This window comes from Leptonotus elevatus, chromosome 17 (assembly GCF_054856555.1).
Source record: "Leptonotus elevatus isolate MCC_2025b chromosome 17, RoL_Lele_1.0, whole genome shotgun sequence".
Lineage (NCBI taxonomy): Eukaryota > Metazoa > Chordata > Actinopteri > Syngnathiformes > Syngnathidae > Leptonotus > Leptonotus elevatus.
The window spans coordinates 9,400,629-9,421,000 of NC_141255.1; the positions used below are offsets into that span (position 1 = coordinate 9,400,629).

A 20,372-nucleotide genomic window follows, 5' to 3' on the forward strand; every position below is an offset into this window, starting at 1 on the left:
TTTAAAGTAGGGGAGGAAAGCCAAAACCAAAAAAGAACACTTAGGCAAGATTAATCAAAACTGTTTATTTTACTGAACAAGTGGCGATCGATACAAATAAAATAAAATCTCTGGAATCCAAAAAAACAAACAAAAAAATTACAAATTACAGCCTATTCAAAGCAAACCTTGCTTTGGCACTAAAAAAAAAAATACAAAAAGGCACTGTGTCACTTAATAAACATTGAACCATGAACAGATACTACATATATGTAGAACATGTTATGAATACACCTACCCAGAACTAAATGCTTTCATTTTACTACTACTACTACAAAAAAAGGATGTTTGTACAGTTAGGAGTGTTATCCAGTGCTAAGACTTTTGTTTGTGCGACATACTTGCTGCAAATAAGCATGAATTATCCGTCACCTAAGGAGGGTCATTCTGCCTGGCCTTTATTATGAGCACAAAAGAGACAGGAGAAAAACATTCACACCAGATTTCACCTTGGCGCGTTTTGTGTCCTGCCCAGCGAAACCCTGCTCTAAAGTGGTAGGTAGGCATATACCTTTGTGGGTGCACCAATCTATACGGATCCCTAGGATCCATTAATGTACCAGGACTTGCTCAGTATTTGGTACGGATGTACTGTTGGCTTGATAACCCTGAAAAGAAGATCATTCCTTTTTCTGTACCTTTCTGGTTGTGCAAATGTAATTTTCATTCAACCTTGTTCTGAGGAGCAATCTGCTTGGCTGCCACATTCTTGTTCAAGACATTCAAACAGTCATACAGTAATGCATAGTGATTTGTTTTGGGGGCTATCCCGTCACAGGCTCGTTGTTGCGTCGGCTCCACCTACAGAAACCCATGCTCATCGAGTCCTTTCGGAGTCACCGGGTTCCACTTTGCAACAGGCTTATTGGAAGCGGAATAGCCTGCAAAAAGAAGACGGGCGTAAAGGCAAACATTCAGGCGAAACCAAAATCGCACTTTTTGATGTACCTGGTTGTGGTCGGTCAGCGGGGAGTTGTGATGGCGCAGCGTTTGACACAGGAAGTCCTCTCACGTCCGCGTCGCTCTCCCCTGAAGACGTGTGCTCCTCTGTTCTCATGTGCAAGGCGGGCCGCTTGTAGAATTTGGCCCGATAGGTGTCCGTCATGCAGTTATCCACAGTGAAGTAAGTCGTAGGCAGAGCCACATCAGGGGAGTCGGAACCGTCTCGGCCCGGGACCCTCTCCTCGCTCTCGCTGGCCGACAGGTCGTTGCGGTCCTGATCCGAGGACCTGTTGGAGCTGGCGTCGGACGAGAGCCTGCGCTCGGCTGCCGTCGTCTCGATCCAGCGGATCAGGGTGTTGTGCGAGAGCGCAGGCGTGGTGCTTTTGGGCCGGCGGGCCGGTATTTCTGGCGGTTCCGACGGGTCCGTCTGATCGCCGCCGAAGTGTTTAGGGGGTAGCGGAGGGGGGGAATTGTGCAGAAAGGCATCATTGTAGGTCTCCTCGTGTTCGGACAAGGGTCCGACGAGGTCGTCCGAGCTGATCCACTCAGAACTGCTAGTCTTTGTCAAGTAAGGCAGAACCGGGCTCACTGGACTATCAGTGTCGTCTTTTTCGCTGTCCAGCTCGTTATGTTGTAAGACTCCAGGAGTGTATCGGAAGGCTCTTTTTCTATTACAAAAGCAAAATAAGCATTCCAGTGACACCTCTGTAGATTGACATGACTGCTTTGAAGTGAATTTACCTCTGTAAGGGTTTGTTTAAGTCATGCAGGTCCGGAAACCTTTTCCCTTGTTCACCTGGATAAGAAAAAAAGAAAAAAGAAAAAAAGCTCCCAGATGTTAATTCTAGCACCAAAATGGTCCGAAATAAAGCTAGCCGACATCTGTCGCAGCTTTATCTTCGCAAAGGGACTATGTGATGTTTTAGTTATGTTATCTAACAGGGGTCACCACGCGGCTCTGTGCCGGGAGCGGAAGTATCAGAGCGGCTTGTCTGGCAGTGCGGCCTTGGGGAGGAGTGGGGAAGGCGAGCTATACTCGGACCCTCCGAGCTTGGAGCTAATAAAAAAAAAAAACTCCAGCAGATTTACAAGTTGGAGCAAGTAATGGCTAACACTCATTTATTTTAGCCCTGGGCAAGTACTTTCAAATGTGCATTTTGATTAGAAGCGACCATTTTAGGATAGTTAACAAATATTAACCATGCGCGCTGCACTTTAGTTTTTCATGAGAGGTCGTCATTTACTAAATAGCAAAAGATACAATTAACCTGTGCATCCACCTGCTGCCATTCATACAACATGATTTTGTGTTCAACCAGGCCAAAATAAATTTGTAATTTGAGAAAAAAAAAACATAATTCTCACAGAATACTTTGTGTGACATATTTCAAATGTAAAATACCTTGGCTCCCAAAAAGTCTGGGGAAAAACTAACTATACGGACAGTGCTTCTTAAATTGGATTCATTCGGTTTGGCCGCAGAGTTCTGACCTCACAATTTTTTGTCTAGTCATCAGATCCCCGGATGGCGTCTGTATCACCGAGCGGCGTTGGAAAAGGTGAGCGCGATCCGCAAGAACAGCTGACGAAACGGACAAAATGAAGGGAGAGGCTGGCCATCTGCGATGCGTCAGCACACTCTCGCTCTCTCAAAGCATTAGAGGCTAAATCCTTTGTGCTGGCATGCAATTACGCCGGGGTCAGAGCACCCCCTCCCCCTCCCCCACCCGCCCACTCTCTCCACAACGCTATTGCGTTTTTAAGCTGCTAAGTCCATGAGGCAATTCACAATTTGAGGCTGCTGATCTGTAATTCTTCTTCAAAATAAAGTGATGCCGGCACACCTTTTTACTAGAGACCAAACAATAGCCTTAACTCATTCACTGCCATTGACGGCCATTGACGTCAAAAATTAATTTGAACTATTTCTATTAGTTTTACTTTACCCCGCCCCACCCCCCACCCCCCACTTTTGTTAACAAATGCGTGGCAACCTAGAATTCTTTTATTGTACATTTAGAACGGATATAAAATTTGTGATTAATCGTGAGTTAACTATTGAAGTCATGCGATTAATTACAATTTAAAAATGTTATCGTCTGACGACCCAAACTTTTTATAATCTTTCCTATTCTTTTTTTTTGGGGGGGGGCATCAGGCGATACATTTTTTTAAATTGTTATCGTCTGACGACCCAAACTTTTTATAATCTTTCCTATTCTTTTTTTTTTGGGGGGGGCATCAGGCGATACGATACATTTTTTTAAATTGTAATTAATCGCATGACTTCACTAGTTAACTCAAGATTAATCACAAATTTTATATCTGTTTAAATGTACAATAAAAAAAAATCTAAGTTTTCATACTCTTGTTAACAAAAGTGGAAAAAAAATGTGAAACTACTAGAAATAGTTCAAATGAATTTTTGACGTCTATAGCCGTCAATGGCAGTGAATGAGTTTTTAAAAAAATGAACAAGGAGTCTCATTTTTACATCCACTGTTGTATGTTAAAATGTCTGCCCAGGTAAGCAACAACCATAATTCAAGCTCGGCCTCCGCTTGCGAACTCAAGGACAGACAATTATGCAAACAGCGAGGCGAGGGAATCCATTAGATCGGCCCGTGGGTTCAAACTCATCCCAACAATATTTGTGTCACGCGCGACTGCTGGCGGGTCGCATGGTCAAGTGCAAACGGGAGCGTTAATGGCCTCTGCGGTGAGTTCCTGTGAGGAGATGCTGGAGCGGCCAAGGATGATTTAGCGGCGGCGGTGGCATCAAAAGTCCACACGGCACCTTTTCTTGGCAGAGGTGGCCCTTTTACGCCGGATATCAGTCCCGCCATGTCTGAACCTGCAGTCGCCGTTTAGTCTCTATTTTGGATGGTAATCTAAATGCAAGCTTGTCTATACAGTGCGCATGAGAAGCAGACACAGACCCCCATACTCACTTGAAATTTTCCACGGAAAGTGGCTGGGGGAAGTTTATTTGCTCGGGTGTAAAGGGGACGAGGTCACCCTATGGAATAATCTATCGCAACTATTTTCGATACCGCTTATCCTTAGTGAGGTCGCGTGAGCTGACTGAAGGGAGCCATACATTATTCCGGCACGGGTAGCTGTGTTGAGCTAATGCAGATGCTCGTCGAGTCCCCAAACAGGCTAAACAAGTTTCAAGAAGGTAGGTTCAAGCTCTTCGGCTGACTATTTGTAGTGAATCCACAACACTATGACCGCTATTGTGACCTCCGCCAAGGCCTGAGAAAAATAAAACAGTCAAAAATGTAGAGAAAAAGAAAAAAATTTTTTTTTTACCCTTTTCCTACTCTTATGAAAACATTCTTGGCAGATGTAAAGCAGTGGGTTTTGTGCTTCATTTTGAAACTCGCCAAGACCTGGCAATAAACATGCCTGCAGTTTGTTGGCTTCCCGTCTGAATACCACTTTCTGACAGGCCCGGCCGGTCGTGGCATTTTCTGCCCGGCTGAGCACAGCTGGGTGGCCCTTACAAGCTCACTCAGCATTCAGCTGGAGGTAAGCTAAAAATTGTATTTCCTTCCTGAAGATGTTGTTTTTCTCTTATTATACCGTAGGACAAAAAACGATTTTGACTCTTTGGATTGTTGTGAAAATACATTGGAAATATTCTTGAGTGCCTTTTTTAATGATAGTGACTTACCAGTTGAAAAGGTAGCTTGCGATACATCATCGTCACTTCCCCTTGGAGGAAATATATCCCTAAAAACAAAAAAGTAAAAACAATTAATCACAGGTGCTGGTTTTAATATTATAAGAGACATGTTATGCAACTTTCCATAACAATTTCCAAATATGTTTGCGATGTTTTGTTTTGGATGGCTTTGTGTTATTCTGATGCTCCAAGAAAAATGTAAAAAAAATAAAGAGACACCCTTGAGCTCCTACAATGGTACTAAAAGCGATGGCTTGTGGATGTGGCTCTGCATTACAAACTTACTATAAGCGAAGTGCGCATTACATTTGCGCATGCGTAAAAAAAATATATATATAGCGAGACTACCAAACTAGCCGTCATTTGAAAGGCGGAGATTAGAAAGGTGACAGTCTTTGCTTAACTGTACACCTTAAAGCTTGCAAGTCAACCCCATGCTATGCATGTTTAAAATACATTCAATTAAAAAAAACAGCAACTTTCAAGCAAAAAAATTAAAGTGGTTAACGCATTTATTTACCGCGTCAGATGCAACTCAGGTATTGGCCGTAGCTCCTTGGCGGGAAAGTTCTCCACCACAGGTGAGTCCAGATTTGCCGAGCTATTGCTAATTCTGTCGCTGCTCTCGTAGCCAGATTCCGTTCGCTGGATCTTCCAGTTGTCGCCGTACACTTTAAGAGTCGCCGTGCCCTTCGACCTGTCCTTGTCGCCGTAGCCGCCGCGGCCGAGCGATTCCAGCGAGCTGCGGCTGCTGCCGTTTTCGTGCCTCTGGTCGTCCTCGTAAATGGTCATAAGGTTCTTGGACTTGCGTTCCTCCCGGCCTCCCCACATCGCCTCCCACTCTCGCTCCGGCGTCGGCGACTTGCCGCCAGGCCATCTCGGCGGGCTTAGCTGCAGCCGCTCTGGATCGGCCGCCCCGCCGCTCAAGACGCTGTCCACATTGAGCGTCTCCCGCAAGGGCTTCCAGAGACGATTGGCTCTGCTGCGACCGTTCCCCGCACTTCCGGGACGCCCGCGAGAATCCTGGCTGCTGTCGGTGTCGTAGCCGTTGGTGTCCGGTTTCCTGCTGTAGTGAGCACTTCTCACGCTGGGCACACTGGGTAACACTTGAACCCTTGAGCTGGAGCGCATGGGCTCGTTAGAAGGCCTGCTGCTAATTTGGGGAGAAGGCCTGGTGCTAAGTTGGGATGGCCGGTCGTTCCGGGTGGGACCTTTTCCCTGGCTGCTGTACAGACGAGTCTCCAAGTGCTGCTTGAATCCATTTTCCGGGGGGGAGGTAGATCGGGAGTAGACGCGATCTTGACCCGCATCTGTGTGAGAATAAAACACAAATTGTCAAAGTTGAAAGAGCAATCCATTTTGAGCCTGTGCAGGTGTACGCCAGGGCTGGACTGCCCCAAAAAAATGTGGCCCTGCCATTTGGACTTTAAGCCCGCTAGCCCGGCCCGGTCTAACACATAGTATGTCTATATTAGAAATTGATTTATGGACTAGTCCCTCAGTCTCTTGAAGTAAAATGGAGGAAAATAATTCAAAAAGCACTGCATCGGCCCCAAAAGACGCCGGCCCACCAGGCATCTGACTTGTATGCCAGATGGCCAGTCCAGCTCTAGTGTACGCCATGTTCAAGAGGCGATAGGATATCAAGTTATTACACATACGGTGTTTGAACAAAGAACACAGCAGGTTAGTGAGAGGGAAAAAAAGAGGAAGGGCATAAAAGGACACAAAAAGGTGTTAATTACAATCAATGGGAGTCCAATTTCATGTTTTTTTTTCTAAACGCAATTCAACCTCAGTCATCACACCTTGGCCGCTTTTCAAGAAATAACGAAAAAAAAATTAAATATTACAAACAGGTTACGTATGTGACGCGCGCTTTGTTTGTCGGCTGTGAAGAGTGGAATCAAGAGAATTCTAACTCAGAGAGCGGGATGAAAGAAAGCTCAGACGGACATCAGCAGTTAATCCCCTTTCTGACACGTCGCTCCCGAACCGGCGCTTACATAAGGCTCGCCGAATGGGAGACAAGGGCCGCTCTGGTGTGTCGTCAAAGCCTGGGAATTCTCCCCGTGCATTTTTGATGCGCGGCGTCACATGTACAGGCTGTGCATGACAGCCTGTGACTGACCTCTGTAGCGCGATTCCGGCCGGCGCTGACCTCTTCGATCAGACTCTCTTCCGACTGGATGCGCCTCGCCGCCGGCTCGCTGCACAACTTCCCTGAAAATCTGTCGGAATTGACGCTTGGAATCGCTGGCGCCGATTTTCACTATCAGAGACGTAATTTAACAGAAATTTAACATTGTTCCTTTTGTGGACATATAATAAAATCAAATCACTTATAGCGTACCTGGCCCCCGTCCTCCACTAGTATTGGCACTGCCGCGGCTGAAAGTGGAAGGGGTTTTCTGGTTTAAGGAGGGTTGAAGACCCAGCAGAGCGGTCAGATTCTCTTTGGTCAGTTCCAGCTTCTTGGGGGACGGAAGCGGAGATGTCACACCTAAGCGGGCGAGAAGAAAAGATTACATTTATATACAGTCCAAGCAGTGATGAAAACACATTGCTGCGCGCGTGAGACCATGATATGTTGCTTTCGTCACTCGCCCCGTGAGGCCGGCTGCCACCCGGCTTGGACCTGGGCTTCGGCCAGCATGGAGGGTTTTTGAGGAGGATCTTTAAACGGGGATAAAACCTCCCCAGGCACACAAATCCTGGGGTGTATAATCCAGGAGCGAGATGTTACTCTCTCTCTCGCTCACTGCCTGCTCGAGTTGCTTAACGTGCGTTCAAAATAATATGTTTGCGCTTGACTTCGATATATCCATCATTCCATCTTTTAACAAACAAGCATAACTTGCCTTCTCCGTTCTCAAGGTTCTTGTATTGGGTTTGGCTCGGGTTCTGCTGCGGCGCATCCTCAGCCGTAATGGCGCTGCCATTTGGGTTGGCGTAAAACAGTAGAAGAGGCTGGAAGTGACCTTTAATACATTTGCTGACCACATCTTTCCACCTGGAGCCGACCTAAAGTACAAACGGGAGAAAGGACAGCGTGTGATTGTTCCCGACAAAACAACGCACTAAATTAAACCTGTGAGCGCCAGCAGATGTTGGAACAGAAGCCAAACCGGAACTGGAAATAAAACGAGGACGAAGCGCACCTCGCAGTCCAATTGGCGAGCGTGTGGAACAATCACATTAGCGCGGCTTCGTCAGGTGCCGCCGCGGAGACGCCACAAAAGGCAAGCTGTGGGCTAACAGATGCCCGTGCGCTTCTTAATTAAGCAAACGAAGATTTCAGCGGAGAGATGAGGGAGAGCAGCAGCAGCAGCGGATGAACAAATGGAAAAATAGCAAATGCAATGCAAGGAAGAAAGTCTCTGTCTATATGTAAACTCGACAAAAGACATGGAGAAAGAGAAAAATGCACAACCATCACTGAATATCTTCAAAATTCACACTGAAGAGCCACAAATCAAACGAGTCCTATCAAAATTTATGGACACATTATATAAACAAGTTTGTGTTTAAATGAGAGCAACTTGGAAAGTCAAGCAGAATGTGAATGTCTTCGACGTCAGAGATTCTGCTGTATCTATGGACAATTTGGCGCCGGTCCAAATTAGGATGGTGCGGACTTGGCAGCAGCCAGAGCTCTGCGCAGTGCGACTCGAGGTGGACATAAAATGGCTGGCTACCATTTCTAGTATTTGACTTTGTTTTTGTTGTTCGACAAGAAGGGTTAAATAACGCACTTAAGTAGTGAATGCAGTTCTGGTTGGTCACCTCTTTTACGGTGGCATCGTCGAAGAAGACCCACTTGGACGACTTGGTGTGGTAGGCGAAGGCACAGTAGTGGCGGCTGGAGTAGCAGATCATCCCCACGAGCAGCAGCTCACCCTTTATGGCGTGCTCGTCGGTCACCCTGTAGAAAAGCTGCGCACATACAGTAACAATTGCTTTAAATCACCGATGAAAAAAGATAAAAAGACAGAAAAAAATGAGTTACTTCTACTACAACTTCTTTGGAAAGATAAATAATAGGACTGGGTTTAAAAAAAAAAAATCGATATTGAATTTGTTTTTCTTTTTAAGCCCGATATTGATTCATAAAACCATGAATCGATTATTTTATATTTTCTCACAAATTCTTAAGAAAATAGAATTTAAAAGGCCATTTTTTGTATCTTACGGTTTTCTTGAAATGTATTGTTCACATAAATTTAAAAGTATTGTCTTACATTTATGAAAGACCCGACTTATTGCATTTTAAGACAATTCAGAATCTTTTAAATTTATATTTATAATTATTGAATTAAAATATTTTCATCTCATCCTTGCTGATGTCAATGTTTGTGTAACACTTAAGTGATTACAACTTTCATTAATTAAACTAAATCGTTTGACCAGTTACTGCCTCTGCAAAATGACTTAACATTTGTGGAGTTTTTATCATGTCCTTGACAATTAAGAAGAATTGATGTGATTTAATTGAAGTGAATCAAATCGGGAAAAACTCAAAATCAAATCAAAACTGAATTCTTGTGAATTGAAATCGAATCAATTGAGGAAATTAGAATCGATACCAAGCCCTAGGTCAAATAGGCCAAATGATGAGACAAATGAAACCAGCACATGATACCTTGCTTCTAGTTACAACATACAAACAAAGCGGGATTTGCTCACAAAATCACTAAGTAGACGTCACATGGTGAGCAAATAATGCTTCGCGTAAAGCCTGTCTGTGAAATAATGTTGGCCTAAAAACATTAAAAAGAGAAATTTCCCAAAAGGTGAAGGCACCAGCACCGCAAGAAATGTTTTGTTTATCCCTCATGTGCTTCCTGCTCAGCCAGTTCCCACCCTTGCGAACAATGGATTGCAAACAATCGGGGCGGCGGTGGTGGGTTTGCCTTTAACACCCAATAATGTCACATTAAACACTCGCAAATGAATTGAGGCTTTTGTGGTGAGGGCTGGAGAAACATGTGAGAGGGAGGGCTGTCAAATAAACACGCCGAACGCTTTGCTGCGGAAGTTATGTAACGTGCTTTGAGCCCACCCCGGTTTGATTTCCAGCAGCGCTGTACTACTCGCCAATGGCTCTCAAGCTCGTCTGGTGGGGAGGGGATTTGAACCGCTTGACACCAACTAGCGGGGGCTTTTTGATCAGCGTGGCAGGGAGACCCCGACGGGGCACTTGCTGCTTACGCAACGGCCGACAATAGACTCGAGCCCCTTGCGGGTGTTGGGGCGCGCGCGGCGTTGACGGCGCTCACCTCAGACAGGCTGAGGTGAGGCCCCAGTGAGCGGATTACGTCCTCGGTCAGGTCCGACTGGTCCGAATCCCACACGAAGCCGATGGTGACGATCTCCGGGGAGTTCATGAGGACGCGTCTGATCCGAATCCTCTGGCCACATTTGCTCTAAAGCAGGAAAGTGCAGTAAACAAAAGTCGAATCCACAATTTTTACACATTGCCTGCTCGATATTGGATCATGAAAAATTGATCTCTGTATTGCAGCGCTGCAAATAAGCCACTTACAGGACAGTTACGAAGGTCTCCGACCGTACACGCCGCTTGTAACAGTTCTCCAAAGGAATCGTCCTTGCGCTGAATCATCTGCTGGCTGAGGGGAGGGGGGGTGGGGGTGGGGGGTCAAACAGACAATGAGACAGATAGCAAAAAGTGACAAGCACTTGGGCTTTCATGTTGCCGCTGCTTTACCAGAGTGCGGTGGTGGAGACATAATGCACCAGCTCTATAAACGGCAGCGGGTCAGAGGATGCCCCACAGCTACGGCACACAGACTGCGGTCAGGGAGACAAATAAAGTGACCCAAAATGTCTATCATTTCCCTTTCAATAACATTCACCATTTAGCTAACTGATCCAGTGGTTTGGTTCAAAATGATTGAGATTTTGGAGAATTAACTCATTCAAACCCAAACACGTGTAAACACGTTTTTTTTTTAAACATATTTAAACATTTTGTTTTTTTCATGCAAGATCATACAGAAGGCTTTGATTCTACTTATGGCATGAAGAGGTGGCTTAAAGCAATGGTAGTCATTTAAAAAAAACGGCCAGCAGGTGGCAGCCTAGTATAAGAGATCAGCCAGGGCCAAGTTACAACAAGCTCTTTTTGACAAGTGTTTTCACAAGGAATGTAAATATTGATGAAACTTTTGCAAAACGGAAACAGATGCAAATATACTTTTTTTTTTCTAATCTTTCTTTTGGTAGGTTCCATGTTTTTATAGCAATAGAACAGAATATTCTGTAGGCCTTGCAAAATCAGTCAAAATATCTAGCAGCGAAGGGGGTTGCTTCAGTGAAAATGGTTGGGAGTGAATGAGTTAATTATATACAATAGACAGGCTAAAAGACTAACTTTTATATGAAATGTTTGTTATTTTCTGTAAAAAGGGGCAGAATATAAGATTTATCACCAACCATCTACCCCATCTGTGATTTACTAGCTTCTGCTGACGCTGCATGGAAGAACCTGAGTACAATCAAATCTGCCTTATTCCACTGAGTCCGCCTACAGTCTCAGGCGTTGATTCATGCGTGTGCGTTCCAAGATTGGCACAACCAAAAACGCGAGCAAGATGGCGTCCCACTGACCTGCTCGTAAAGCGACATGGCAAACTTCTGATGGGTGATACAAGACTTTGAGGTGCACGCGTCGGTCTCCTCAGGCACGATGTGCAAGTGAATCCTCTCCAGTATATTTTCCTGGCACACAATATGACATTAATCATCAACAACAACAACAACAAAGCCATGCAAAGAGAGAATGTCCTTTTCACAAGTGCAATGGTCTGCTCATTTCTCACTCTGGTGCAGCTCAGACTGGGAGAGAGCAAGCTCAATTTGAGGCATAGGGTTTCAAAGCAGGGAAGGCTAGCGGCCCAGCGACTCAGGTCTCCGCGTGATAAAATATTAAAGACGGCATAGCATGCCTTCAGAGGTTACGGCATCACATCCTGACATTGAATGCGCATGAATTCTCAAGCGGCGTGCAAATGCCGCCAAGAGAATCAAGGGTAAAGATCTGTGGGCAATTCAGATTGACCCGAAGAGACAGCAACTTTTCCAAATTGGCCTTATTGAAAAATCGAGCAGGACATAATTATATTAATCCCTGTAATATTGTTCATTAAGGTTCATTAGGGATAAACCCAGTATCGGTATCGGCAAGAGATCAATTTTAAACTTGATTATTTTGGATCTGATGCAGCCACACCTCTTGATCTCCAAATACGGATCTCCTTGAATACTGATAATTGATATCAGTATCGGACTTGGGAAAAACTAAACAAAACATATTGGTCTCTATGGTGCGGTTTTATGAAGAAACATCAGCACCCTGGCAGTTTTTCTTGGGAGGGGAAAAGCACGTAAAAAACGGTACCAGGTGCCATTTTGGCTCACGAGTTGAAAGGAAAAAATTATCTTTAAAAAAACATGTTCTATGTAGCCACACTGGTCTCAACACAGAATTCTGATTAATAATGCATTTGTGGAATATGAGTAAAGCAGCAAAATCCACCTCAGGAGGCGGCCATTTTGCCACTCGCTGTTGATTGAAAATGACATCACAGCTGCTCAGGTAAAGGCCAATCAAGGCGAGGCTTTAAAAACAACAACAATCAGGGCTCACCTGTTTTCTGAAGCTGAGCCATGAGTGGTTGTTATCTGAACACTGACTAACTGCGATGTCCTTTTCAGGGACAAGTGGCAATATGGCCGCCTCCCGATATAGACAAAGATGGGTGGATTTTGCCATTTAATTCATATTCCACAAATGCGATACTAATCAGAATGCTGTGTTAAGACGAGAAAGAAAACGTTTGGGTCGACTTCCCCTTTAAACACACTGAACCAAAGCGGCGGCAGCGAGCAAGGCCCAGTTTGCTTTCCCCTCATTTCTCCATAATAGCCCTTTTTATTTCGTTTTCAATGAACGCATCCAGCGTAGCGCAGAAGTGATGCAATCCCCGGCGCTTACATAATCCGTCATCCCGATATTTAGCGGCGACCTGGTAGGGGTTTGATGCGAGGTACAGAAGCTCTTTTCTGTGACCTCGCCATAGAGTTTGTTGCAGTGCAACAAATTCACTCTCCCTTTATGCTACTCTGCTTCCCACGGGGGTTACCGCAGGAACTTACAAAGCACTCTGCGGCATCGTCCATGAAGCCCAGCTGGAAGCGCTGCTCGTCCTTAAAGGTCTCCGCCAAGGCGTTACGCAGGTTGTCTGATGGCAGCGCGCGCTCCCGACTGTGCTGGAACTGGGAGAATATGCCCTAAGGAGACGGAGGAGGAGGGAAGCGGAGGTGAGGGGGTTGCCACGCAGACAAAACAGGAAAACATTGTCCACGGAAAAGCCCTGTGTACCTTTAATGCGCAAAATATGCACGACTCTCCTAAACAGAAGTGGCCAGGTAGCTGCCGCAAGCTGCGTCTGAAGATGTCCAGCTGCCACAGGACCTACACAGTTGGACACAACAACAAAGAAATTGTTTTGCATTTTCAAGGTCCTTCAGAAGAGAAACAAACCCCGACGGGGGAGGGCGCTCGTCTCCAACCAGCTCATCTGCCGCCTCACTCCCGTGAGTCACGCAGAGCTGGAGGGTGACCTCACTGCGGGCCGCTGACTGGAAACCATGAGGCAAAGCCGGCAGCCAACACCCCACCAGTCAGAAGGCACAACCTTCAAGTGTATTATTTATTACGTCGCTCCAGAAAAGGCCGGACCAACTCAGAGGGTGACTAAGATGTCAAACTGGGGAGGGGGGCGTACAGCTTTGGCATGAAGACACGAACACATTTAGAAATTGGACCTCGGGAAAAACGCCAAGCAAAAATGTCTTTAGGGATGGGTACTAGTCGTCAGAGTTTAAGGGAATGGCGCAATTCTGGCACAGGCGTGAGAAGTTTCACTCCAGAGTGTCATTCTTCTGATGTCATGTAATTCAGAATTTCCCAACCGTTTTTTGAGCCAAGGCACACATTTCTCTTGGCACACCACCCAACACAAATATCACCAAAAAGTACAATGTAATCACTCGTTTTATCACAGTGGTTACATTCCAGACCACGACAGACAAAATAGATGCATCTGAGGTGCAGGTATTATTTTCTACACTTAGGTGGTCGCCAATCGCATGTTCTACAATGCTGTTGTATCTGTGACTGGATGTGTGTGGTTTTAAAAGGCATGTCTGGCCTGTTGAGTGACAAGTAAAAATTGCCGGTATATATTACTGCTCTGTCGTAACAGCCCGTGTGGAAAATAATTAAGAGATAGACGAGTGGGTTTTTTTCAGAGCTGATACTGATACCGATTATTATTAGTGAAGAAGGCTGATAATTGATATTTGGAATAGATATTACTTTCAGTAAACGGCGGGAAAAAATACCATCATTATTTTTAAAAACACAAAGTCCAACTTTTTCTTGAAATGTCTTTAAGCATATGCTTATTTAACAATTTCAGATTTGCAAAATGATCTTCTTAGACAAATTCTAACAAAGTTCAGGGAGCTCACAGGGTCATCAGCAGGTCCAAAACATTGAAATGAAAACTTTTAAAAAACGAAATAGCTCCCTATTGTTTTCTACAGTAAGTTTTATAAATTAAAAAATATCTGAAATGTTCCATTTTGATGTGTGATTTAATTTCAAACAAAAAACAGGTGCTGAGAGGTCCCAGTGTCAAGTGTAAAATACATAGTTCCCAACAGACAAGCGGTCTATCCCTAAAAATAATCACGGCAAAATCCCACGATGTAGCGAATAATCCCTTCATACTAACTAATGTCAGGGACAGCATTTGAGAATAACTGATCTAATTAATTAACTAGGACGGTGGCGGCTTGATTTTGTCAGTAAGCTGTATTCTCAAGCGCATGTGACTAGGGCTGTGCAATTAATCGAAATTCAATTACAATTTCAATTATAACGCTCCATAATTACAGAATTGGCATAATAGTGAACAAAAATAAAAGATTAGTCATTTTGAATTGTTTAAAAGGTATATATATATATTTGTATGTATTTGTATTTGTCTTAACATTTTTGACGTCTAAACATTTTCTTGTTTTGTACCAAAATCTTCATAATCCAGCAGCAATTCATGTAGCAAAAACGAGCAAAGTCGTACCTGCACGGCGCTGTTGAGAAAGCAGCTGTTCTGGCCCGGTTCGTTCAGCAGTCCTTTGGTGGGGGCCAGAGACATCATGCTCCCCGGTTGGTAGCCCTTCCCCAGGTTGCTCCCCGGCTTCCTGAACAACCTGAGCAGCGCCATTGGGTCGCGGGGTCAAGCCCTTCTCAATGGCTTTGAGCGGAGACAACCGGGGCGGGCGGTCCTTTTGCCCCTTGGAGGAGTAAACTGACCCCCCAAAAAAGTCTGGGACTATGTGATCCCGCGAGCTGCAGATGATGGCCTGCTACACATGGGCCACTAGTCCATGTTTTGCGTGCATGAGGAAGATCTCCAAATAACAAATGGGGGAGGGGGAGGGGGGGGGGGGTTATAATCCAAGTAACAAGTCTGCGAGGTTGACAGGTCCACAGGTGAGATGCCTTCTAACCGCAGATGACTCGTCTTGCCACATATTTGTGATGCGGCTCAGGACATTCCGTGGTCCGTTGAAGATGCACAAAATCCACTTGGATCCACGTTCGGCTTCTGTCCAAGACACAACAATGGGGTCATTTGGATTTCACAACCTGACCAGGAATGTTGCATAGATGTGTTCACAAATTTAACATGACAACACTTTAGAAATTGGACAAATGTTCCCTTCCTCTGGCTGAACTAAAGATTTTAAGGAATGTCAACAAAGCTTGCACATTAACTTTTATAAACAGCCTTTAAAACAAAGGCCAAGGTCGAGTTGGAGCGTGTACCCGGCAACGGCGGCGCATTCACGGCCACTTGTTTCCACAGGCATTTTTTCACTGAGCGTTGACATAGCAAAAAGGGACACACAGTAGCCAGAACATGTCACCAATTGAATCTCATTATTGTCATTCATTAATCTCCGGGTGTATGCTACACATTTACTAAATTGAATGAAGAATCAAAATAAACTTAGCCAACAGGTCATTTTAAAGGAAGACCTTTATTTCTCTCAATATATAGCATTTTTCATTAACTCATTCACTGCCATTGACAGCTATAAACGTCAAAAATTCATTTGAACTATTTATATTAGTTTAACATTTTTTTCCACTTTTGCTAACAAGAGTATGAAAACCTAAATTTTATTGTACATTCAGAACAGATATAAAATTTGTGTCATGTGATTAATTACAATTAAAAAAAAAGTAATCACCTGAAAAATTATTTAAAATAATTTCAGACGATTACAATTTTTATTCGCAATTAATCTCATGACTTCAATCGTTGACTCACGATTGATCACTTATTTTATATCTGTTATAAATGTACAATTAAAAAAAATTCTAGGTTTTCATAAAAATTTTAATGACTTTTTTTTTTAACTAAGATAAATAGTTCACACACCATGAGGCATCCACTTAAATAGTTCACATGAATTTTTGACGTCTATAGTCGTCAATGGCAGTGAATGAGTTATAAGTAATGAATGGAATTTTTCTATTCTTTTAATTTATAGTTCCTGATTGTAAAATTGCCATACAAGGGCGGTCAATATAAAACAACGTACAAATACTTAGCATCAGTACTCGCTCGTCCCTAGATATAAATTACAAACTGAACCAAAATGGCGCCTTTCGCAGATGAATACTTATGACAGGTTTGATGAAAGAGCATGTTTGCACAGTGTGCCAGTGGCTTTAATTACATTACTCAATGCTCAGAGATTGAAAGAGGAACACGTCAGGCACATTTTGAAATATCCAAATGACACATATATTCAGGATTGGAACGTGCATAACAGAGTACTATTTAAACCAATAGTTACACAACATATTTATGCACAAAGACTCAAAGAAAACACAAACCTTACCACACGGTTTCAGCCAAAACCAGTCAGACAACATTTGCCATTTTAGAATTCAGGACAGATGACGACATGGCAACCGCGCAACACTTAAGGAATGGTTTGAGTTTAGTGCTTAAAGACTGCATTTACAGTCATCATCCTCATGCAATTCAATTAAACAGCGCCGGGATTGTGGGCCCGTACTTTGCAGCTGGCCTCCATGTCAACAGGATTCCAAAGCAATCACTTAAGCTCAGAGTTGCTTAAGAGCCGCAAGTTTTTCAGATTAGTTTCAGGTCTGGCGGGAAGAGTGGAAAGCGGCTGCCGTTCTCTCACCACATCACCAAAAAAAACAAAAAACAACAGTAGCGATGATAAGGTCTGAGGGGTTAAAGGGGAACTGCCAATTGTTTTGACACCTCTAATTTTAAAACAAAAATATATACAGTATGCCAACCTGTGTTAGTAGACCCAATAAAGATATTACACACATACAAGCGAGGCCATGACATTTTTGTCCGACAAAATGGACCCCAGGCACATTTTTAGACTCGGCCAGACCAGTTTACATGCCACAGAGGTTAAAATGGCACATAGTGAAAGAGTATCGAGCAACATCAGCATTCTTACAGCATGCCATAATCTGCCTTTTTACGATTGCCTAATAAAACCCAATCTCCATGAGAAAATGGATCCCCTTTAAATCAATTTCAATTCCGCACTGTCACCTTCTGTTTATATTTTGAAATGACAGACAGCTCAACGGCCAGAAAAAATCTTCTTCTTTTTTTTTGCCAGTTAAGTCACATTTTCCCCCCGAGCGCTGACTCGTGGAATGCCGACAGATCAGACAGATATGCAATAAAAAGGAAACAATTGATCCTGGTGTGGAAACTGGGTCACTGCATTAGCTGGATCAGAACATTAAAAAAAACGGAATAAAAGGAACAATAGTCAAAATTTGTATGTTCCAACTTTTGAAAAGACAATTTGTAAAATCCAATTGTAGAGATTCATCCAGGTTTAAAATGCATCACAAAACCAAAAATAAATAGTCAATGAGAGAATACTCTGAGCTGCCCAGTTCTATAAGCAAATGTGATTTGTTCTGTTCCCTGTAAGGTAGCAGAGGAAGTCTGGAAGACTGCAAAAATAAAAAGGTTCGTCCAGAAGTGTCAAGCGAAAAAAGTCCAGAGCTTCTTTCCCCCCGGTCATTTAGAAAATGCACAAGCTAGCGCCTTGGAGCAATCACCCGGAGAGGCGCATCAGCAAGTCCGGACGGGGCCGAGGGAGTTGAAGATTTGGCGCCATGTCATCGGCATTTGATCGACTGATGGACGAGCTCATTAGGAAGGACTGTTTTTGCACAGGAGGCAGGAATTCACGATGACTCGATCCAAATCCGTGCCTTACGAATGGGCAAAATTCCCTCTGTAACTATTCTGAAATGCTGTTGAGATGTCTAAATGTGCTTTGTAAGACGCGCCGCTGATTCCCGACAGACTGAGGGAGGTTGTCAAGCCTTTCGGACAACAATGCCACATTCTGGCCCGTGGAACAGAACGGATCACCCACAGGGCGCTGACTCATCCGCTATTCCACACTGTTGTTCGGCAGAGGAAAAGCTACAACAAAAACAAAAGCACATGTTCCAGGATACAATACTTCCCACTCCAGCAATGCACAAACATGAACAGAACTTCACTTTGCTTTTCACTCAATAAGAAACAATTCATTCAAGTTAAAACCTGTAAAATAAATGGTAACCAACTCAAGATTTAAGACGTGGATCGTTTCGGTTTGGCCTTTGGCTAACATTTAGTTCTTAAGTGTGTCATTTCAACAGCCACCACCATCTTGACCCCCAGTGACCTCTATTTTGTGCTGTTTTAGCATGATGCTGCAGATTTGACACACTTAAGTGTTCTCTCAAGGCAAACAAACTTCAAAAAGAAGAGACAAAACAGGTTCTTTGACATGCCCCAACTCACTAATGATGGGCAGAAATCAACTACAAGTCGCAACATTCAGGAGCGCGGTACAGCTTATTGGAGCTATTTTAACAACACAAAAAAAAAAACACACATTGTATCATGCATGTTATGGTAGGTGCTTGCTAATCCATCCATTTTATTTTCCACGTGTGGGTTGAGGCAAGCAATGTTACACCCTGGATTGATCCCTTGACAATTGTCAGGTCCCATACTCCTAAACAAATATTCCTCACATTCCAATTTAGAGTCTTCATCGGACCTAACATGCATGCAAAGTGCTTTGGGACTGTTGGAGAAAGACAGGAAGAACACATTCACTTACAGGAAGGCTGAGATTCGAACCCAAATCTACTGTGCGGTGCATGCTCACCATATTGACGCTATATTGAAGTCTAGTAACAAAGGCAGTCTCTTAGATCTGCCAAATATGAGAAAATGTTTGGCCACTTTTAGAATCCACACAATGTTGGAAAGGTATATTGTATAATAATCCTTTTCCGTTTGATACATTTGGTCGACTATTGATAAAATATTCATTGGTAAATAAGGCCGCAGTAAAGCCTTGTCAGCCTGCTACTACAAAGTGTAGGCTGCACCTGTTTTTTTGTTTTGTTTATTGTCACTCCATTTTATTCATACTTAACTGATCATATTAATCAATAACGCGGATAGTTAAGTACATTTATAGTGTTTATTTATGTAATTTTCCATCTTGACTTTACACACGAGTGCACTTGCCTTTGCTGGCAGTCTACATACGACGAGGGTGTAAACAACAAACTTTGTTGGCGCGAAATGAAAGTTGATGTCACTTTATTTGGGTTAGTTTACAAGTTTGTTACAGTTTTTAATGGTTTTCGTAGTTCTACAACCTGGTCGACCTGACTTCCTGATTCTTCCGTTTACCTGAATTGCGTTCAGGTACATTACCACTTCACAGGACTAGGATTAAAAAATAAAGGACTAAAATAAAATACTTTTAAAAAAACAAATTATATTACCTTGGGGATATTACGAAATAGATCCACATGTGCTGCAATTTCTTCAAAAAAACAAGAGTTGCGAAATTGAAGTGGGAGGAGACGAGATCAAAACGCCGCAAACTTCCGTCCTTGTTTTCAACTCCAAACGTCGCCCTTCTTGTGACAAATAATCCCCTTTGCAGTGAAATTTGAAGCGGATTTGTTTTGAAGGCTGAGTTGGGGAAAGAGGGAGGGGCAGCGGCGGTCGTCCCGAACCAGGCACCACAACGGACGCGTCCACTTTTTGTCGCTTTCGGCACCTGAACTGGATCAGAGATGTTTTTCGAGGAGAGATGTCCAAGTCAAGTCACGCCCCTTCCTCCTCTACTCTTTTTACTGCGGCGTGCTATGCACACGCGCACCCACACACGCACACGCATTCACGTACACGCGTACAAGTTGAATGCACATTTGCTATTTCTGCACCAGTAATGTGTCAGCGAATGATTAAACGGGGAGGAGGAGAGAGGGGTTAAATATTGACTGGCCATGGTAGATTTGCATATATTTTTTTAACAGAGCAACGGAGGCAAAAGTGACGTATGCAGGCGCTCGTTAACCAAACGCCATCTGCGTTTTGAGCTCGTGTTACATAAAAGCAAGCACATTTCGTGTAAGTCGTCATTATTATTTTATTTTTTTAATCTGCGTTTGTTGTATTTTTTATTTGTAGGAATTAGCTGCCACGTTGTGCAGCCCATC

The 20,372-nt window shown here is 43.7% G+C and overlaps 1 protein-coding gene across 2 annotated transcripts; it reads right to left on the reverse strand.

Moving 5' to 3' along the window:
* Window positions 1-50: 50 nt before the first annotated feature.
* On the reverse strand, window positions 51-20,066 carry usp53a (ubiquitin specific peptidase 53a). 2 transcript variants are annotated; one of them, XM_086059946.1, is made up of 17 exons: window positions 19,650-20,066; window positions 14,845-15,372; window positions 13,077-13,169; window positions 12,851-12,985; window positions 11,303-11,413; window positions 10,401-10,483; window positions 10,218-10,302; window positions 9,952-10,098; window positions 8,459-8,608; window positions 7,534-7,696; window positions 7,026-7,175; window positions 6,834-6,944; window positions 5,193-5,982; window positions 4,661-4,719; window positions 1,723-1,777; window positions 988-1,649; window positions 51-920 (listed from the first exon to the last, which is right to left on the reverse strand). In XM_086059946.1, the coding sequence occupies exons 2-17, from the start codon at window positions 14,986-14,988 to the stop codon at window positions 841-843; spliced, it is 3,018 nt and encodes a 1,005-aa protein (XP_085916072.1). In that variant the 5' UTR covers window positions 14,989-15,372; window positions 19,650-20,066; the 3' UTR covers window positions 51-840. The 2 variants fall into 2 exon arrangements, with proteins under 2 accessions (XP_085916072.1, XP_085916070.1); XM_086059944.1 differs by having other exon boundaries at window positions 6,804-6,944; window positions 19,650-20,064.
* Window positions 20,067-20,372: the final 306 nt, after the last annotated feature.

Coding starts and splice junctions, on each gene's coding strand:
- usp53a (XM_086059944.1), bottom strand. CDS start 14,988: ATGGCGCTGCTCAGGTTGTTCAGGAAGCCGGGGAGCAACCTGGGGAAG. Junction 8,609..9,951: donor CTCACCTCAGCCTGTCTGAG/GTGAGCGCCGTC, acceptor GTATGTGCGCAG/CTTTTCTACAGGGTGACCGA. Junction 1,650..1,722: donor TTAAACAAACCCTTACAGAG/GTAAATTCACTT, acceptor CTTTTGTAATAG/AAAAAGAGCCTTCCGATACA.